Source organism: Halichoeres trimaculatus, unplaced genomic scaffold, assembly GCF_033239565.1.
Source record: "Halichoeres trimaculatus isolate MK-OKI-2021-1 unplaced genomic scaffold, fHalTri1.1 fHalTri1_scaffold_7, whole genome shotgun sequence".
Taxonomy (NCBI): domain Eukaryota; kingdom Metazoa; phylum Chordata; class Actinopteri; order Labriformes; family Labridae; genus Halichoeres; species Halichoeres trimaculatus.
In genome coordinates, this window is record NW_027437185.1 from 19,499,973 (window position 1) to 19,515,989 (window position 16,017).

At 44.5% G+C, this 16,017-nt stretch overlaps 2 protein-coding genes across 3 annotated transcripts; one reads left to right on the plus strand and one right to left on the minus strand.

Annotated features, from left to right (window-relative positions):
* Positions 1-400: 400 nt before the first annotated feature.
* On the plus strand, positions 401-13,354 carry LOC141793343 (uncharacterized). Of its 2 annotated transcripts, none has more exons than XM_074673967.1 (4): positions 401-1,114; positions 7,811-8,024; positions 8,737-8,961; positions 9,054-13,354. In XM_074673967.1, exons 1-4 carry the CDS (start codon positions 833-835, stop codon positions 11,579-11,581), a joined length of 3,249 nt encoding a protein of 1,082 aa, XP_074530068.1. In that variant the 5' UTR covers positions 401-832; the 3' UTR covers positions 11,582-13,354. The 2 variants fall into 2 exon arrangements, with proteins under 2 accessions (XP_074530068.1, XP_074530069.1); XM_074673968.1 differs by lacking the exon at positions 401-1,114 and adding an exon at positions 6,432-6,551.
* Positions 13,355-13,418: 64 nt separating this feature from the next.
* Positions 13,419-15,864, minus strand: ttc9c (tetratricopeptide repeat domain 9C). The gene is made up of 4 exons (XM_074673969.1): positions 15,732-15,864; positions 15,011-15,365; positions 14,517-14,699; positions 13,419-13,968 (listed from the first exon to the last, which is right to left on the minus strand). Exons 2-4 carry the CDS (start codon positions 15,342-15,344, stop codon positions 13,811-13,813), a joined length of 675 nt encoding a protein of 224 aa, XP_074530070.1. The 5' UTR covers positions 15,345-15,365; positions 15,732-15,864; the 3' UTR covers positions 13,419-13,810.
* Between the last annotated feature and the right edge of the window lie 153 nt (positions 15,865-16,017).

Here is a 16,017-nt window from a genome sequence, read left to right on the forward strand (position 1 = left end):
AATGATAGAAAAAAACTTGAGGTGGCCTGGAGGTTTAGGTCAGTGTACTTTAGCTTGGTTGTTATTTATTTGATCATTTTACTGTTTTGGGCAGTGTTTTTCCTTCTGTGACCCAGTGTAGCGTGAAAAACCCATAAAACAGTTGAGTGGTCCCTGGGTGACAATGTTGCCCGTAATGCTGTCACCGGTGACCAAAATAAACAAAAGAGCACGGTGAGGTCACTGTTCAACTTCACCCCTCCTGTGGGAACACTGTGGGAATGTATTTGTTCTCCTGTATGGAGAAGTTGGACTCATTTTTTTTTTCACGCGTCCATTCGAAAAACTTCACTGACCAATCCCCACGCAGCTCTGGTGCAGTGGCTCCTCCTCTCCGCTGCCTGCTCCCACATGTAACGTTAGCAGCCTCGCCTCCGTCTGTTGCATTGTCTCACTGGGGACGCAGCGTCCAGAGCGCAGTGCCATGGTTACCTCAGTGGACCAGGGAGCTTATGAGTGATATACAGGAGAACGCTGTCTACTGGAAATGAAGCCTCAGCTCGGAGGGGACATGGCTCGTTGATTTGCCTTGCGCACCAGCGTGTTCATTAATTCCAGTCTTGTGCCACTCAGCAGGGCTGCCTGAAGCTTAAGCTGCATGGCACGTTAGTGATGGTGGGGATTATATTTTCACATAATTAAAACGCCTTCTATAATGGTATGGCTCGCCAGGATCTGTTTTCCTCTACCTGAAGCTGCTCCCTAAGCCCGTTCAGTCCTCTCAGCCCTTACACGGCAACTGAGCGGTGGTCAGCGGCGCGCCCGGTTCCCCCTGCCGGGCACCCCAACGAGGATGGCCGGCCGCCGCAGCTGCGTGAACTCACTCTGGTCGGGCAGCGAGCGCGTCCGCATCGGTGAGCGCCTGAAAGCAACGCTGGCTGGAGTGCTTGAACTGGAGGTGCTCAGGTGCAAACACCTGGAGATGGTGGATCGCGCTCTAGTGGACCGAGCCCACGCTGCCGCCAACGCAGAAGAAGAGCCACGGGCGGAGGAAGAGGAGGAAGAGGGCAGCGGGACCCCGGAGAGTGCCTCCACGGATGCCGAGCATGGCACTGCGACATCCCGCAGGCAACAGGTCAGTCAGTGCGTCTGTCAGCCCGGATCTCAACATGACGATATTATTAAATATGGATGTGGGGATGGTTGTGATCCGCCAATAAGCCAGTCCCTCTGCGGCTCTGTAGACAGATTTTTATCGCTGCCTGGCGGCGCATGGCTGTGCCCACAGATGAACACACAACTGATTGAGGTGGTGCCAGAGACCATCCATGCATGCAGCCCATATCAGTTTACACAGCAGCAGTATGTGTGACCGTCACATGGAGCAAATGTCATTGAGGTCAGGGCACCAGGAGCAGCCCCTGTCTGTCTGGCCCTGTGCCCTGCCTCAAGGTTATGGAGCAGGATGTGGTGGGAAACTGGCGCTAGAAATCAGGTGGAGGTCTAAGCAGACATGCCAGAAACCAGACACTGCTCCATTTGTTGGCTCTGGTGAATTAGCTCATCAGCTGTAAAGGTCACTTTGGCACCCGGTTTGCATTGAAATCACTCTGAATACACTGTGAAGGTAGACAACATCAACATTCAACATCATATCCTGAGCTTGCACAGCTGTCAGTCTTTTACTGAGAAACCCAGAAGCAGCCAGAAAGGTGAGGATATGTGATCTCAGGCTACCTCCCTCATATAAGGTAACCCCTTTCCCAGCCTTGTCCTGAAATCCACACTGAGGTCCTTTTTGTACTGGGAATGAGAGGAATGTGGGATGACATGCAATACAGTGAGAGAGGGTGTGAACAGGTAACATCCTGAGGCCCGGACACTGATGCTGAAGGTGGTCTGGTCTATTACTGCTGATCATGAACTAGATTTGAACCTGTGATGCCATAGTGATGTAAGCAACAGGCACAGCTTGAGCTGAGCATGAGACAGTAGAGGATGTATACAAACAGATCCAGCTGTCACTTTGAAAAGAAATCCATGAAAAACAATAATTACCAACATACAGAGATAAACTGCAAGAGAAGTGCAACTCATAGTTCATCTTACTATGGGATCACTATACTTTACTTTGTTTATCATGAAGGTAAACTGAGTATTTTCTGCCTTTGGTGTGTGCACATCATGTCAACCTCCAAATAAAGAAACATTAAGAAATATTTTTGGCTTATTTCTATACAAACGAACAAGATTTGCAAGTTGTGGGTAGTTAAGCCAATATGAAAGACATTTATAAATACCACAGTTACTAATTTATGGCTTTTTTGAAAAACAGAGGAACAATTTTAACAATTCCTGCACATTTTTAGCACATAATATATTTTTAAACATGCACTGGACTCCTGAAAATGTCCATATTTTATCCAGGGGTAGGGGGTAACAAACAGCCTGATTTAGACGTGTAATATGTTGAAGCAAATGGCTCAACTCTCACCTAGACTTCACACAGACTTTGTTTCCCAGACAGCTGGTAAAATTTCTGCTTAAAGTCACAGTGGATGAAATGAAACAGGCAAAAGTCAGGAAAATGAACTAGCTGACAGGACCCAGTAATGATCTCATGTTTAGTGGAGTCTCTCTGCCCATCTCTTCGCTGCTTGAGTTAATTCCCAGTGTTGTGTTGGAGAAACATAGTCATACATCTTGTAGTGACATCAACACAAACAGACACTATTCAGAGGATGCCTCCTCTTCCTGCATGTCTGACCAAATGGAAAATATGAAGCTGTCTTGAAGAAAAAAAAGACACTCAGTAAAAAAAATCTCAGCAATAGTTGATCCCAAATATTGTGAAGCTATCAAGAATTTTTCAGGAGTTCATGCATAAAATCATATTTTAATGTAACTATCCCCTTAAAATGTAAGATCACACTGAAAATAACATCAGTGACTTTTCTCATAGTCCTTCAAGTTAAGAGGATTTACTGCTTCATGCTCATTGTTTCACTGAAGCCCATCTGTCAACAAACTGGTGACATGAAAAGTTAAGTAGTGGTCTTTTAATCAGGGGAGTTGTTTTCTAAATGGGTCATTCTTGGCTTCATTAGTAGCATTTTAAAGTTATTCTGATGAAGTAACAGATACCACCTCAGGGTCACACTGAACATTGTGTTATGATACTAATGAGGCTTGTTAGTCAGCAGCCTGCAGCACGTACTGTAAATCCATGTTCTGTCTGAGACAGGCCACAGTGGAGGTCAACGTTCGCACAACTGAGTAGTTTCATAAAAAAATGATATTAAACTAAATCCCATAAAGATTGCAGCGAAGAAGGAAAAAACATCCTTTAATAAAAATAATACAATCTGTTTTTTATCAGTGTTGGGACAGAAATCTGAGCGAGGGTATCTGCAGCTCATAATGTTCAGCTTTCCTCACCACCACACACCCACAGACATCTCCTCACCATTTCCCCCGTGCTGTGGAGACATCCCATAGAGAGACCGGGGCAGCATTGCTCATTCTCACCTCTGAAGGAAGCTGACAGTGAAGCGGAGCAGGCTGGCGCTCTGCCCTCTGCCGGGCTGGCCTCCGCCTACACACAGACACACAACATTTGCATTCATAGAAACAAACTGTTGTTCCTCTTTGAGAAAGTCACAACAATTCAGCAGCTGGAGAGAGAATAGTTTGTCGGTGAGCATAAAAACAGAAAGGGTATGTCATCAGTAAAGGTTTCATCCCAAAACGCATTTCATTCACTTTCCCTAAAATTTGCTATCTATTTCCATGAAGACCACAGGTTTCACTGCTTTTAAAAACACTTGTAAGCTGAGGATTACATGACTCACAACATAATGCGCTCTACTTACTCTAACAGCAGCTTTTTTTTTGTAGCATTTAGACTCTTGTGATTCACCTTTTCTCTCTCTAAAAGCAAAGAGAGGGCAGACGTCCTCAATGTGCAAATCCATATTTGGCCAGTTGGGATTACGTTGTTCAGTATAGCATAAGCTTTAATGGATTAATGGAATTTAAAACAACCCTTTTTTTTTTCAAATTATTCTCAGATGTGTGAGCAAGCAAGGAAAAACAACTAGAAGTAATGCTTCATTCAGATTTGTGGGGTTAAAACAGCACAGATAGTTTGTTTATATTCCAGTATCATAAAATGATTCAGTTTTGGGGCATAGAAATTGTTCTGATACATAAAACCCACTTTGTTTTATAAATGAAAGATTCTGCATGCATTACATAAACTGGAAAAAAAGTTCCAAGTGTGATATTTTCACACTTCCCAGAAACTCTTGTTGCCTTCATAGCGGGTTTCAAGGCTAAGAAGGAGAAGTTGGTGAATCACTGGTTGTCGCTTCTGTTGCCATACGATGTTCAGTGTTCAAAAATAAAACTCCCCTCGCTGAGAGTACACAGAGCAGAGGAGTGGGAGAAGCAGGGAATTCGATGCAAAGCTTACATTACTGCACATATACTGCAGAGCTGAGGTGATAAGTAGGCATTTCTTCTTACCACCAATTCCATTTAGATCATTTCCTCTGAAGACAAAAACAAAAAGCTGACTGTTTTCAGGTTATAATTGAAAACTGTATTTCTTGTCTTACAGGCTAAGCGAAGTGGATATCTCAGATGTGGATACAAGTTTGTTGTCTGATTTTTTGACATGTAATAGATCAAATCACCGATAAAAGGAGAATGTTGCAAACAGATGAATGGATAGTGGAAATACAGTACTGTGTTTATGTGTTTCTCAACCATCAGCAGCTCTGTGTTCACTCACTGAAGGAAGCTTGTCCTGAAATTAGGTTTAGTATTGGAAAGCATCATCTTTCACGAGGAGCCATTACTCTGACTTGTGGAGTGAAACAGCTTTTGTCTGTGCTGTTTTGCCTCAGGATCATTTCAAACTCACCCCAAGAAGAGACTGTTATGTTGATACTATTGTGTGTTGCTGAAAAACTCACCTGAATGTTTTTTAAAAAGAAAAAAGCGGAAGCACATCTCTCTGCTCTGTCGAGCAGATGAAGATACACAGCGTGGGCTGTCTTTAGATTTCAATAGCACATTAAAAATGCATAAAACAATAAACACTGTCAGCTCTGTATTGAACAAGCAAGTATGTCTCACCAACTCACTCCATCCCACACTGTTTGACCAAATTATTCAGCCCCTACATGGCAACCGCTGCAATTTGTCTCACAGTAATGACATAATGCTCTCGTTAAGAGGAGGTGTGTTGCTTTTGCAGCTGCGATTGCTGTTGCATTATCATCAAATCAACTCGTACATTTTCTCCATGTTGCTCCTGAGGGGCAGAGCTGCTCCCTCACATGAAGGGATATCAAATGTCAGAGCTCTGAGCAGACCCCCACCCTCTTGTCTTTCAGCCCTCCATGATTTGATCATGCTCTGGTCTCTGTGTAACATAATATCCTACTATGTGAAATGTATTATATTGAGGGGATGAAATGGAGCTCTGGAGGTTTCCTGTCAGAGAGAATATAGGTATACACAACCATACCTTTGAAAAAAAGACAGAAAAAAGAAGGGGAAACTTTACATACAAGTGTAGGAGAGTAATTGCAGGGAGGGATTTTGAAGCAGAACAGACAGCAGATCACATTGAGCCAAAAGCAGACTGGTTTGTGTGTGCTCAGGCTGAGGATGAGTTAAATATTTCGCCAGGCCCGTCGTGCTGTTGTGGTTCTGTGTGGGAGGAGAGGCGAGCAAGAGTTAGACAGCGAGCAGCTGTAGCTATGGTGAGTACGGGGCTCGAAGGATATTATTGAGGGGGGGGGGGATTTGTCAGGGTGTGGGGGAGGTGGGGGAGGTGGGGGTCCTTCAACATGCCCTTCTCTCTCGCCCGGCAACCGCTTCCCCACTCCCTTCACTACCTCACCCCCCCTCTGCCTTCCCTCACTCAGTGACTCACTCTCATTTCCCAGTTTCTATCTATTTTTTGTACCTTACACTCGTTTTTGGTCACCAGCTCACCCACTCAGCCACGACTCACTTTAAATTCACTTGTGAGCGGGAAAGAAACAGGGGGCAGGGGTGAGTGGAAGCTGCTAATCTCTGAGAGCTCAGAGGAAGAAAGGAGATAAGCCTCATACAGGTCAAAGTCTGTGACTCTTTTCTCCCACTTCTTTTTCCTACCACCCCTCTTCTCTCCCCTGTATACCCCCACCTCTTCCCTTCTGCCACTCTGGCTGCTCTTTGTTACGTCATCTGTCTTCTCCCTTTATCTCCTCAGCCCCTCCTTTTCTGTTACCCCAGCAGTGAGTCACCTGTATTGTTCCCTCAATGACAAGGAGACTGATCAGTACCACTCACAGTGTTTCTGTTGTCCAGGCTCCGTCGGTCTAATACAGGGGGCTCCTCTCAGCTGCCGTCCTGGAGGGATGGGTATGGGGGATTTAGAAGACAATTAGATAATTGGAGGAGGGAGTTTCTCCACCAACCTCGTACTAATCTAGGAAATGGAGGCTCTTTGCTAACTTGACAGGATGAATGTTATTGTTGCTGTTGTCTGCGGGGCCTCATTCCTGACTGTTACGGTAAGCAGTGTGTGTCATTTTGGGAAATGATGCCATGAAAGTAAAACCCGACATGTTTTTTTTTTTCTCACATGGGTGTAACAATTGTCCTTTCTGCTTTAAAGAGACATGCAGTGTCCTCTCTGTCATTGGAGTTTCTATACAAGTGATTCTTCACACTTTTAAACTTCACACTAAACTATCATAAAAAAGGGGCCATACCCTGACCTTTCACCCTTCTTTGTCACACCAAAGCAAAGAGCGTGTTTTTCAAGAGGGGATTCAAAGTATTGGAGGCTGATGTACCCAGTGTTGAGACCTTTCTTGATGGAGTAACTGTTTTTTTGGGGTTGAGCTTGTGAAAAAGTCATCACAAGGTGCTGGTTACTTCCTGATCCCCATGATACAGGTGTGGATTGATATAGTAAATTATATTTATGTCATGGAAAGGATTATCCTCTGTTTGTGACTTAAAAAAGAGCTTATTGAACTCTGGACTAACTTTGTGGAAGGTACCAACCTGTGATAAAATTCCACTTTTCGGCATCTAGTATACTTTTCATCGCTCTAATGTAAACAACCTGTCTCTCCCAGGCTGTAATTCTGTCTAATAATCCTTAAAAACCTACAAACTGCAGAGGCACAAAACACAGTCCTCTTTCATTACTTCGTACCACAAACTGCTGTCCAATAAAAACTAAATCACTCCGTTGTCTTTTAACTGTCACAGTTGTCACTCATTGTGGATCTTTGCAAGAGAAAATTCAAATCAAGGCTGATCTGTCAGTGGTGTTTATCCTGTCTGACACCTTTTCTGTGGCAGTGTTCAGAGGCGTATAAAAAGCTATAAAGAAGTAATCAGCCTCAATGCTGATGGTTTTGTTTGCTTCTGTAGCTTATACAGAGACACCAGCTTTAATTACAGTTTGTTGTAAAAGTCTTTACATGAGCTTTTATTCTTTAACTAAGTTTATTGAAGTACAAAGGCCTCTGTAAAGAGCTAGACAGTGAATCAATGTAACTGAGAAATGACTTCTACATAATAATGTCTTATTATTATTGTCAGTCCTGTTATCCAGTAATTTTTAGCTGGATGTTACTGAAAACTCGCTGATTTTGTCACTGTAGGTTCTAATGCTTGATGCATTCTGCTTTAAAGTTGATAAAGTCTTGACAATAACTTAGTTGAACTTTTTGTTTCATCTTCATCCATCCACCTAACTGTTTTTCATGGTTTTGGCATGGATTTTGCTCATACCTGACTTGTGTTTTTTCTCTAGGCTCCCTCTCCATCAGATACTGTGGTCTTGCCCTGTCAGAGCAGCCCTGAGGAGTGTAACTCAGGGGACGGGACGGTCCACGCCTCTTCTAACAGGGGAAGCAACTCACGCTGGTCAACCCTGTCCTGGGACGCTCCCTCTGACCTCCTCTCTCCCCCCACACCAGACCCAAATGGTATGGTCCTTCTGGACAGCGACTCCAGACCCAGTTCAGGTAACCTTAAACTCACACACACTCACATACGCCTCAGCACTTATTGTTGGGTAGTTTTGAGCAGAGCCTTGACCTAAACAATGGCCCTTATGGTTTGTCACCTTTGATAGCTCGATTTGTGCAAGAGAAGTCCCTCTAAACATTAACCAAACCATTTTTTAAACTTTTGTTTACTTACTCACACTGTGACTTGTTCATTTCTTCCCTGTGAACCTGCAGTGAACATTGTTCTCTTATCACTGGACCTGTGGGACATTCCTCTCCTGGCTTTGCACTCATGCATGCCCTTTTTTATGAAAGTCTTTGCTTTTGTTGAGACTACATGAACTCATTGCCAGTCAAGTTATCAGGTAGCCCTGAAAACCTCAAAGGCCTTATTTGAGAATTGTAGGAATTCATGGCCATGAAGTCTGACTTTCTGTTGGTAACAAACCTAGATAGACAAAACTGGACCAAGAGCTTTTTAAACACAAGATTGAATAAGACAATCGTACGTTGTGCAAAACGTGTATGAATTTAATCTTATGTAAGAAATAGCGACACTTTTGAGCAGTCTACAAATAAAAAATGGAACTCCATCTAGAGATCAGAACTGTTATCAGCCAAGCATACTTGCCAACATTGTCTCAGCACTGTTTCCAAGGACTGATGGAAAAGTAGTCCAAAAAAAGGCAACAGTCATTTATTCTGACGTTCTCTCTGTCTTGTTCAGGTTTCTACTCGGTGAGTGGGAGCTCTCTCTCCGACTCCTGCTACTCTGTATCCAGTGATGCTGCTCAAGGTGGATTGATGCCCCTGGCCAGACCCGTGAAGCTTTGGGAGCAGGCTCCTTTGCCTGGTGACAATACTGACATCCTGTGGTCAGAAGGGGCAGTGCAGAAGCCTCCACTGCAGAACAGTCAGGATGATGCACTAACAGAGAGTATACCAGTTTCAGGTGAGCTTGTTTAAACGGTACAGCTATGTTGTCCCAGATTATCCATAACAACACTATACATGTAGTTTGATAATCTTTCTTCTTTCTTACAGTCCAGAGTAGCCTTGACAAAACTGGTCTGAGCTTTCTGTCTGACCTCTGCTCGGAACTTGGTGATTCCGTGATTTCTTCTCTTCTTCCACTTCTCGACCCCACCTCCCCTTCAAATGACACTTCCTTCAATCTCAAACCCCAACTGGACCCTCGCTATTGCACTGACCTGGTGTCCCGTCGGACCAAAGAGGTGTACCCGTATCCCAGCCCACTACACGCTGTCGCACTTCAGAGCCCCCTCTTCACTTCCCAGAGCCAAGAGCAAACACCATCTCAGAGCCCTGAAGGACCCCAACTAGATGACCAAGAGGAATCCAGCACTGATATGACTCTGTCTCTCCAGCCTCACAAGCCCCCTGGCTCACCTTCTTTTACCCACCTGGAGCAGTACATCTCTCGACTGGCTCACCAGTACCACAGTCGGATAACCTCCTCCACCCCAGATCTTGCTTCAGCTGCAACCCCTAGCACTGCCATGAACAGAGGCCTTTGTACCCCTGGTAAAAGTCACGGTTCAACTCAGTCTCTTTCGGCCTTTGAGAACCGCAACACGCTCACTGTCACTCCCTGCAAGTCACTGCTCGGAAACTCTGCCAGAGTCAGCCTCAGCACTACAGGGAAGAAAGCAACTAGGAATTCAATCAACCTGGGCAACCTACCTTCAGCAACTGGAGAGGACTTGAACATAAACCTGCACCTCAATCTCAACTTGAACCTGACTCCTGGATTGACTTCAGGTCAGGGGCTGACAGATGGTTCAAAGAGTGGGAGTTGTGGAGCTCTAAGGAGTGACTTTGCTCCTGCCTCAACGACTTCAACTGCATCACTATCCTCTGCGACGCCAACCCCAGCACTTAGAACTCGCCCCCGCATTTCAACATGTCCAAGCAGCCTGAGCCACCGCAGTTCCCTGGAGGTCCCTTCAGGATCTGGACCCACCCCGGCATTTGGGTCATCTGCCTTCTGTCGCTCATTAGACTGGAGCAGTGGGGCTCCCCCAGAGACCGGACCATCAGCGTTTGGTACAAATTCTGGATCGGCTCCTGGGTCTCAGCGCAGCAGCTTGATCCAAGACCACAGCTCCGGTCTTAAGGTTAGTGAAGACTCCCCCATGGTGGGGGAGATCTCCCGTCTCTCTGGACTGTCAAGGGCAGTTGTGGTGGGACTGATGGAGCAAGGTGTGGAGCTGGATATTGACTGCTTCCAAACAGATGCTGCAGGTGAAATTAGGGGTCATGGTAAAACTCACCTGACCCCACAAACAGAACAGTCACATGACTATGCTAGACTGGGTGACTTGAGTCCCCAGAGACCGATACAGCTGTCTCTTAGTGTCACCCATTCTCCCCAGTCTCAGTCCAGCCTCACTCCTCCTCTTTCTCTCTCAAGCAGCCCCATACACCCTTATCAGTCCATCCATGTTCCCTCTCATCACTACTCTTCAAACTACCACTACCAGCAGATCCCTTCCCCATCAGACCTTCCCTCTTCAACAGCCTCCTCCCCTGCCTCCCGCCCCACTCCCAGGGGACGTTCCCCTCCCCGACCCCTCCAGCCGTCCCCTCTGGGTGCCACTCCGCTGTCTGTTTTCCGTCGGGATGCACCGTTCCAGTGCTCCCTGCCTCGCACTAATACAAGGAGCTCCCCTGTGGAGCATGGCGGTATCAAACACAGGGGTGGATCTCTTCGTCAGAGCGGAGGGAGTGCAGGTAGTGGTGGGTGGAAAAGACCAGAGGGGGAGGGACTTTATAAGGGAAAGCATGTCTCTCACAAGTTGGTCAGAGCAGCTACAGTAAGCAGCTATGCCAGGAGAGAGGACTATCACTCTGCGTGGGCTGAGGAGCAAGAGACAGAACTTTCAGCAGCCCAGACGCCCAGGAAGACCTCCAACAAACTCTTGAGAGGCTTTGAAGGACGCCTGTGGGGGAAAGAGTCTGAAAGTGAGCGGGAGGAGATGGATAGAGCTGAGTATGGCTATGGATGGAGGAGGAACAGTGTTGGAAGTTGGAGAAAGGAGCACCGTAAAATGAAGACTTCATCTCACAGTAATGACAAGAGGCCAAAAGTCGATAACTCTCCAATCATCTCAAAGAAGAGGGGGAAGGAAGATGGGGAGAGACGCAGCTCCAGCCTCAGGCTTTCTAGGAGGGCTTTGTTTCGGAGTGAGTCACAAGGCTTGTTGATGCCTCGCAACCAAAACGAGGAGCCCACAAAGCGAGCACACTGGGTCTCTTCATTGGATGTTGGGCAAGGTGGCATGTACATCAGCAAAGGTGAGGGGGTGAGACTGCTGAGAGCAAAGGAGGGAGACAAACACCTGTCCTCTACTGCCAGTCTCTTTAACCTCTCCCGTTCTCAGAGCCTTGAAGGCAGCTGCCACTCCATCTCCCCGCTCTCCTCCCCTTCCTTCTCCCCATCCCCTCCACGGATGCCCCTCCAGCGCTCTCGATCACTAAGGGACTTGGGAAGGAAAGTGTTTGGCTCGATGAGATCACTGAGTCTCAAACGAAAGCCATCTAAGAAGTGACTCTTGTACAATAAATACATGTAACAGTTGATGCATTCTCGATGTGTTACCTTCACAACACCGGTAATGATGATATGTAGTTCATGTAAAAGAAGTGCCATCACTGCAAAACCTCAAGCTTCAAAGAGTTTCTGCCAGTTCCTTCATCAACCATCACTCCCATCTTATCATTTGATTTTGCTGTGGGCTCAAAGCATTTACTCAAGTGATTTCTTTGTACTTCTCAAGAACGCATCACCCTTCTTTCCTACTAACCATCTGAGTTAAAGACTTGATTATGATTGGCCAAAACCCTTTGAGGTGACAAAGGTGGCCCCAAGGAACAACCTGATCACTCAGGTAATGAAACAGCCAACATGAAGGAAATTTTTAATATTCCCCCCATGTATTCAGAGAGCACTACACTTATTTTGGTGTATCGTGGCTGAACTGTCACCAACAAAGGGAAAGAGTGGTAAAAAGGCAAAGGAATCAACTAGGAATGTTAAAACAGACAAGAAGCTGCATAAAAGACACCAACTAAATTGAAGAATACGTGAACAAAGCAAAACCACAACACGGCAGTGTTACATGACTGGTTCAGTAAGAAGAAAATGTCATCAGAAAATTTATAGGGAAGAAAATCTAAACTAAATGCTGCTGTTATTTTCTGCATCTGTTAAAATGCCAACAGAATATTCTGTTTTGACTTTACTATGAATGAAGTTTAATGTTAATTTAAAACATTAGTTGGCTGACAATACTACCAATACCATGAAAATGCTACCAGTCGTTGAAATTTTAGCTGCATAAATTAATACTTTTTAAATTCATAAAATTATTTTCTAGTGTTGACTGGTTTGTAAATTAAGATGGTAGATGTGTAACAAGCAAAGTCATGTAAAAATCTACCAAATATAAATCAGTTCAGGTTGTTGTCTCACCCTGTTTAGATTTTATTTGGCATAACCCTCCTGCTTATTAAACATTATCCCTTACATGGACACCTTTTTAAGTCCTCCAAACCTGTCAAACTTCTCAAAACGTTATCTGAAGAATAACTTGTGTGCTTTGTAGCTAATCCAGTGCACTGCCTCAAAAAACTTCCTCACTGGAGATGTATTCTTGTAAATTTTGCGTCCCACAGTAGCATCAGGAGCACTGTAGGATGCAGCATTGCCCACCAAGAATTAACCAGGACTGGGAATATAGGTGACAGCTTCCTTTGGGTGTTGCATAATTCATTTTCAGGAGCTGCAACCAACTACAAAGTCACTAAAAAGTGGATGCTTATGGGTATCAGCAGAGTTTTTACAGTGTGGGTGCTGTTTCAGACTATTTCAATGGGAGCACTCTTTTGGGAGTTTATGCCTGAGGATGAAAGACATTACATATGAACTACAGGTATTGATTATAAGTAGTGAGCAGCTGTAATACATATTGGTTGAATCCTCCTGTAACTATAAGTATGAATGTGTATTTGTACACTCTTCTTCTGCATGCTGCTTTGTAACTTGTTCAGTGATTATAGCTATTGTGAGGATGTGATAATCCTGTTTATTGGCAATACTGCCTCAGAAGTACAATCATTATTGGCCAGAAAATGACCAAAACAAAGCAAATACTCTTTAACTTGATATAGTGCTCAGGATTTTCAAACAAATGATGAATGATTAAAATACTGATGAGTTGTTTGAGACAGGTTGTGGCTTTCATGGCTAATAACTATTAAAACATATATAAGCAAACTTGTGTGCCTGTCATAACTATGTTAAACAGCATTTTAAAGCCAAATGAATCCAGTGAAAAGACATCCAGGCTTAGATACTTATAAAAAGGAATACTTTACTTCAAAAAAGAAACAAACAAACCAACATCAACACCACTGACAAGCCAGCTGCAGTCAAGACAGCATCGTCAGTTCTTTGCTTAGTGCATCAAGAGTCACAATCAAGCTTCCAGAAGCGGTTTTGTGAAACTTGCTCTTTTGGGCTAAAAAACAACATTGTGTCCCTGTTGCTAGGAAACTGACTTCCCCATCCTCTTCTTTCTATTTTCAGCAGCATCTTTACTTTCCAACTGACTGCCTTTCAGTTTTCTGTATGAACCACATTTCTGCCTCTTAAAGATCTACTGAGGACACCAAAACATCAGTGATTCAAGGTGTGTGAACATTCAGCAGTTAGTTTGTGATCACTTAAAGTCAAACAGTCTCAGCGTGAGCTCTTCATTTCAGGTTGATCTGGCTGACTAGACCCCCTCGTCAGTTCTGTGGGATTCAGTAATCTTGTCGCCAGAGCTGCTTTTCAGGCTGGAGGAAAACATGCCTTGATACATGGCCTTTTCTTTCTGTAGCTCTCTGCTCAGCCTCTCCTCTGCCCTCTGTAGGTGCTTCCTCACATTGGCATCTGCAACAAAAAAATACAGAGGTTGTGTTTTAGTTTTAGCATTTGGTCAAAGAGCAAAGAAAGAGCCTGTAAAGTTGTAATAAATATGAATTATTCTGCATTTCTGTGGCTGAATAAAGAACAAGCAATGTGGCTTTTTGTGTGGTTAACCACATCTGCAAATGGAGTTGGTCACATTAACCTGGCACCAGATGAGATAAGATTTAAAAAAAAAAAAAAAAAAAAAAAAGAGTACTCTGGCTGACTGTACTGAGGCTCTTTTTGAGATACCCTTATGTTACTTCTTCTCTGGCATTTTCCCTTGGAGTCTCCTCGTTAAAAAATAGACCCTCCACTGCAGTTTCATCTTGTTTCTTAGATCAAGTACATGTCTATTTTCAACCTCAACCCTCTTCTTGTCCTCTCAGTGACTCATGTGACTACTATAGCAACATATTAGGCTTTGAGTGCTGCCAAAGCACAACTTTATGATCATTCAATACATCCTGTATACACATGGACAAAGAAACAAAATGCAGATGATCCAAGCATGCTGGCTCTTTTCTTACCATTAGGCTGCTCTCTACAGGCCTGGGAGAGGTATTGTTTGGCAGTCTGTGCATCTCCCATCTCCAGAGTTGCTACTCCAGCCCTGTACAGTGCTTTCACGTCACCTGGTCGCCACTGTAGCACCCGCAAGCTGTACTCCCGCACACGAGCATAGTCAACTTTCTCTCTCTGCAGCAAACAGGCTGAAAGAGAGTTACATGTGCATATACACAAAATATGAATAAACTGTGCCTGGCTACAGAGTTTCCGTATGACTCAGTAAGCTGTAGCACATTTTTGAAAAAACTTCCACTTTTAAGCATGAGTTTCAGCAAAGTTTGCTTTTAGGCCCACACTAAAATAACTATGTGAAGGTCTCAGAGTGGAACTAGTGATTACATGAACCTCTTAGGCAAAAATGTATGTAAAGCTACAGCTTCAATGTTAGTTTCTCGACAGTCTGGGACATATATGAATCATTTTAAGTGTATTTTTTCACCATGCGTTTATCTACCGGCTAAGTTGTTGTAGCAGTCCACTTGGGTGTTTCTCAGTGCAGCCTCCTGTTCCGGTGTGAGAGCAGGCAGCCCAGGTCCAAACACTTTCAATGACGCCATAGCATCTGGGTCAAAGGCTCTGAGGACCAGCAGCGCGCGGTGATAACGTCCAATGGCAGAGCGAATGTTCTTCTCCCTATAAAATGCATTTCCTTCTGTCTTCAACTGAGCTGCTTCTTCCAGGGAGGCCCAAACTGGCTTTGCAGAAGTCTTCCCGGGTCCAGGAAGGCTTGGCTCCTCTGCTGCTGCCCCCTGCACATCCATGCTCTCCTCTCCTCCTGCAGCCTCCATTTCTGCAGAGGAGCTTTTGAGCTGGGGAGACAGACAAGTAAACAGGCTTTAACTGTGTTACACATATACGGATGAGTAGTTTTATCGACTCAATTTCGCCAAGTGTTGCATTCATGCTAATGACACTTTGGTTTCGTTAACTCGTGTGACTTTATTGCTGATATTAGTTTAGCCTCTAAACTCCTGTCCGACCAGGAGATAATTCAGGATTGACATAAGTCTAGAAATAAACTTCGGCTGGAACTAAACACGCTAGCAGTATGCTAACTTCATCTAACGTTGTACACAAACACCACCACACTGTCAGACTGTCAAAGTCAGGCTGAAACACAGCTTTAAGGTTTAATTTTTCAAGTATGGCAGGGCAGTATCAAAGTATCAACTTACCTAACGCAGGACTTAAAAATAAAAAACAGCAAACTGCTTCTTCTAACGATTTACGATCATTCTGCTGCTGTACGGCAGGCAGTACCAGGTTCTTCTTCTTCTTCCTTTTCATTCATGTCACGGTTGGTATCCATGGAAACTGCGTTACTGCCTCCCATTGGATAGGAGCGGTACTCAGCTCTGTTTCGTATTCGAGTGGTTGGAACAACTGCCATCATTGCTGACACCCTATGGACGAGCAAGAAATTACAAGTACACTCAGGTACTACAAACATTTACACATACT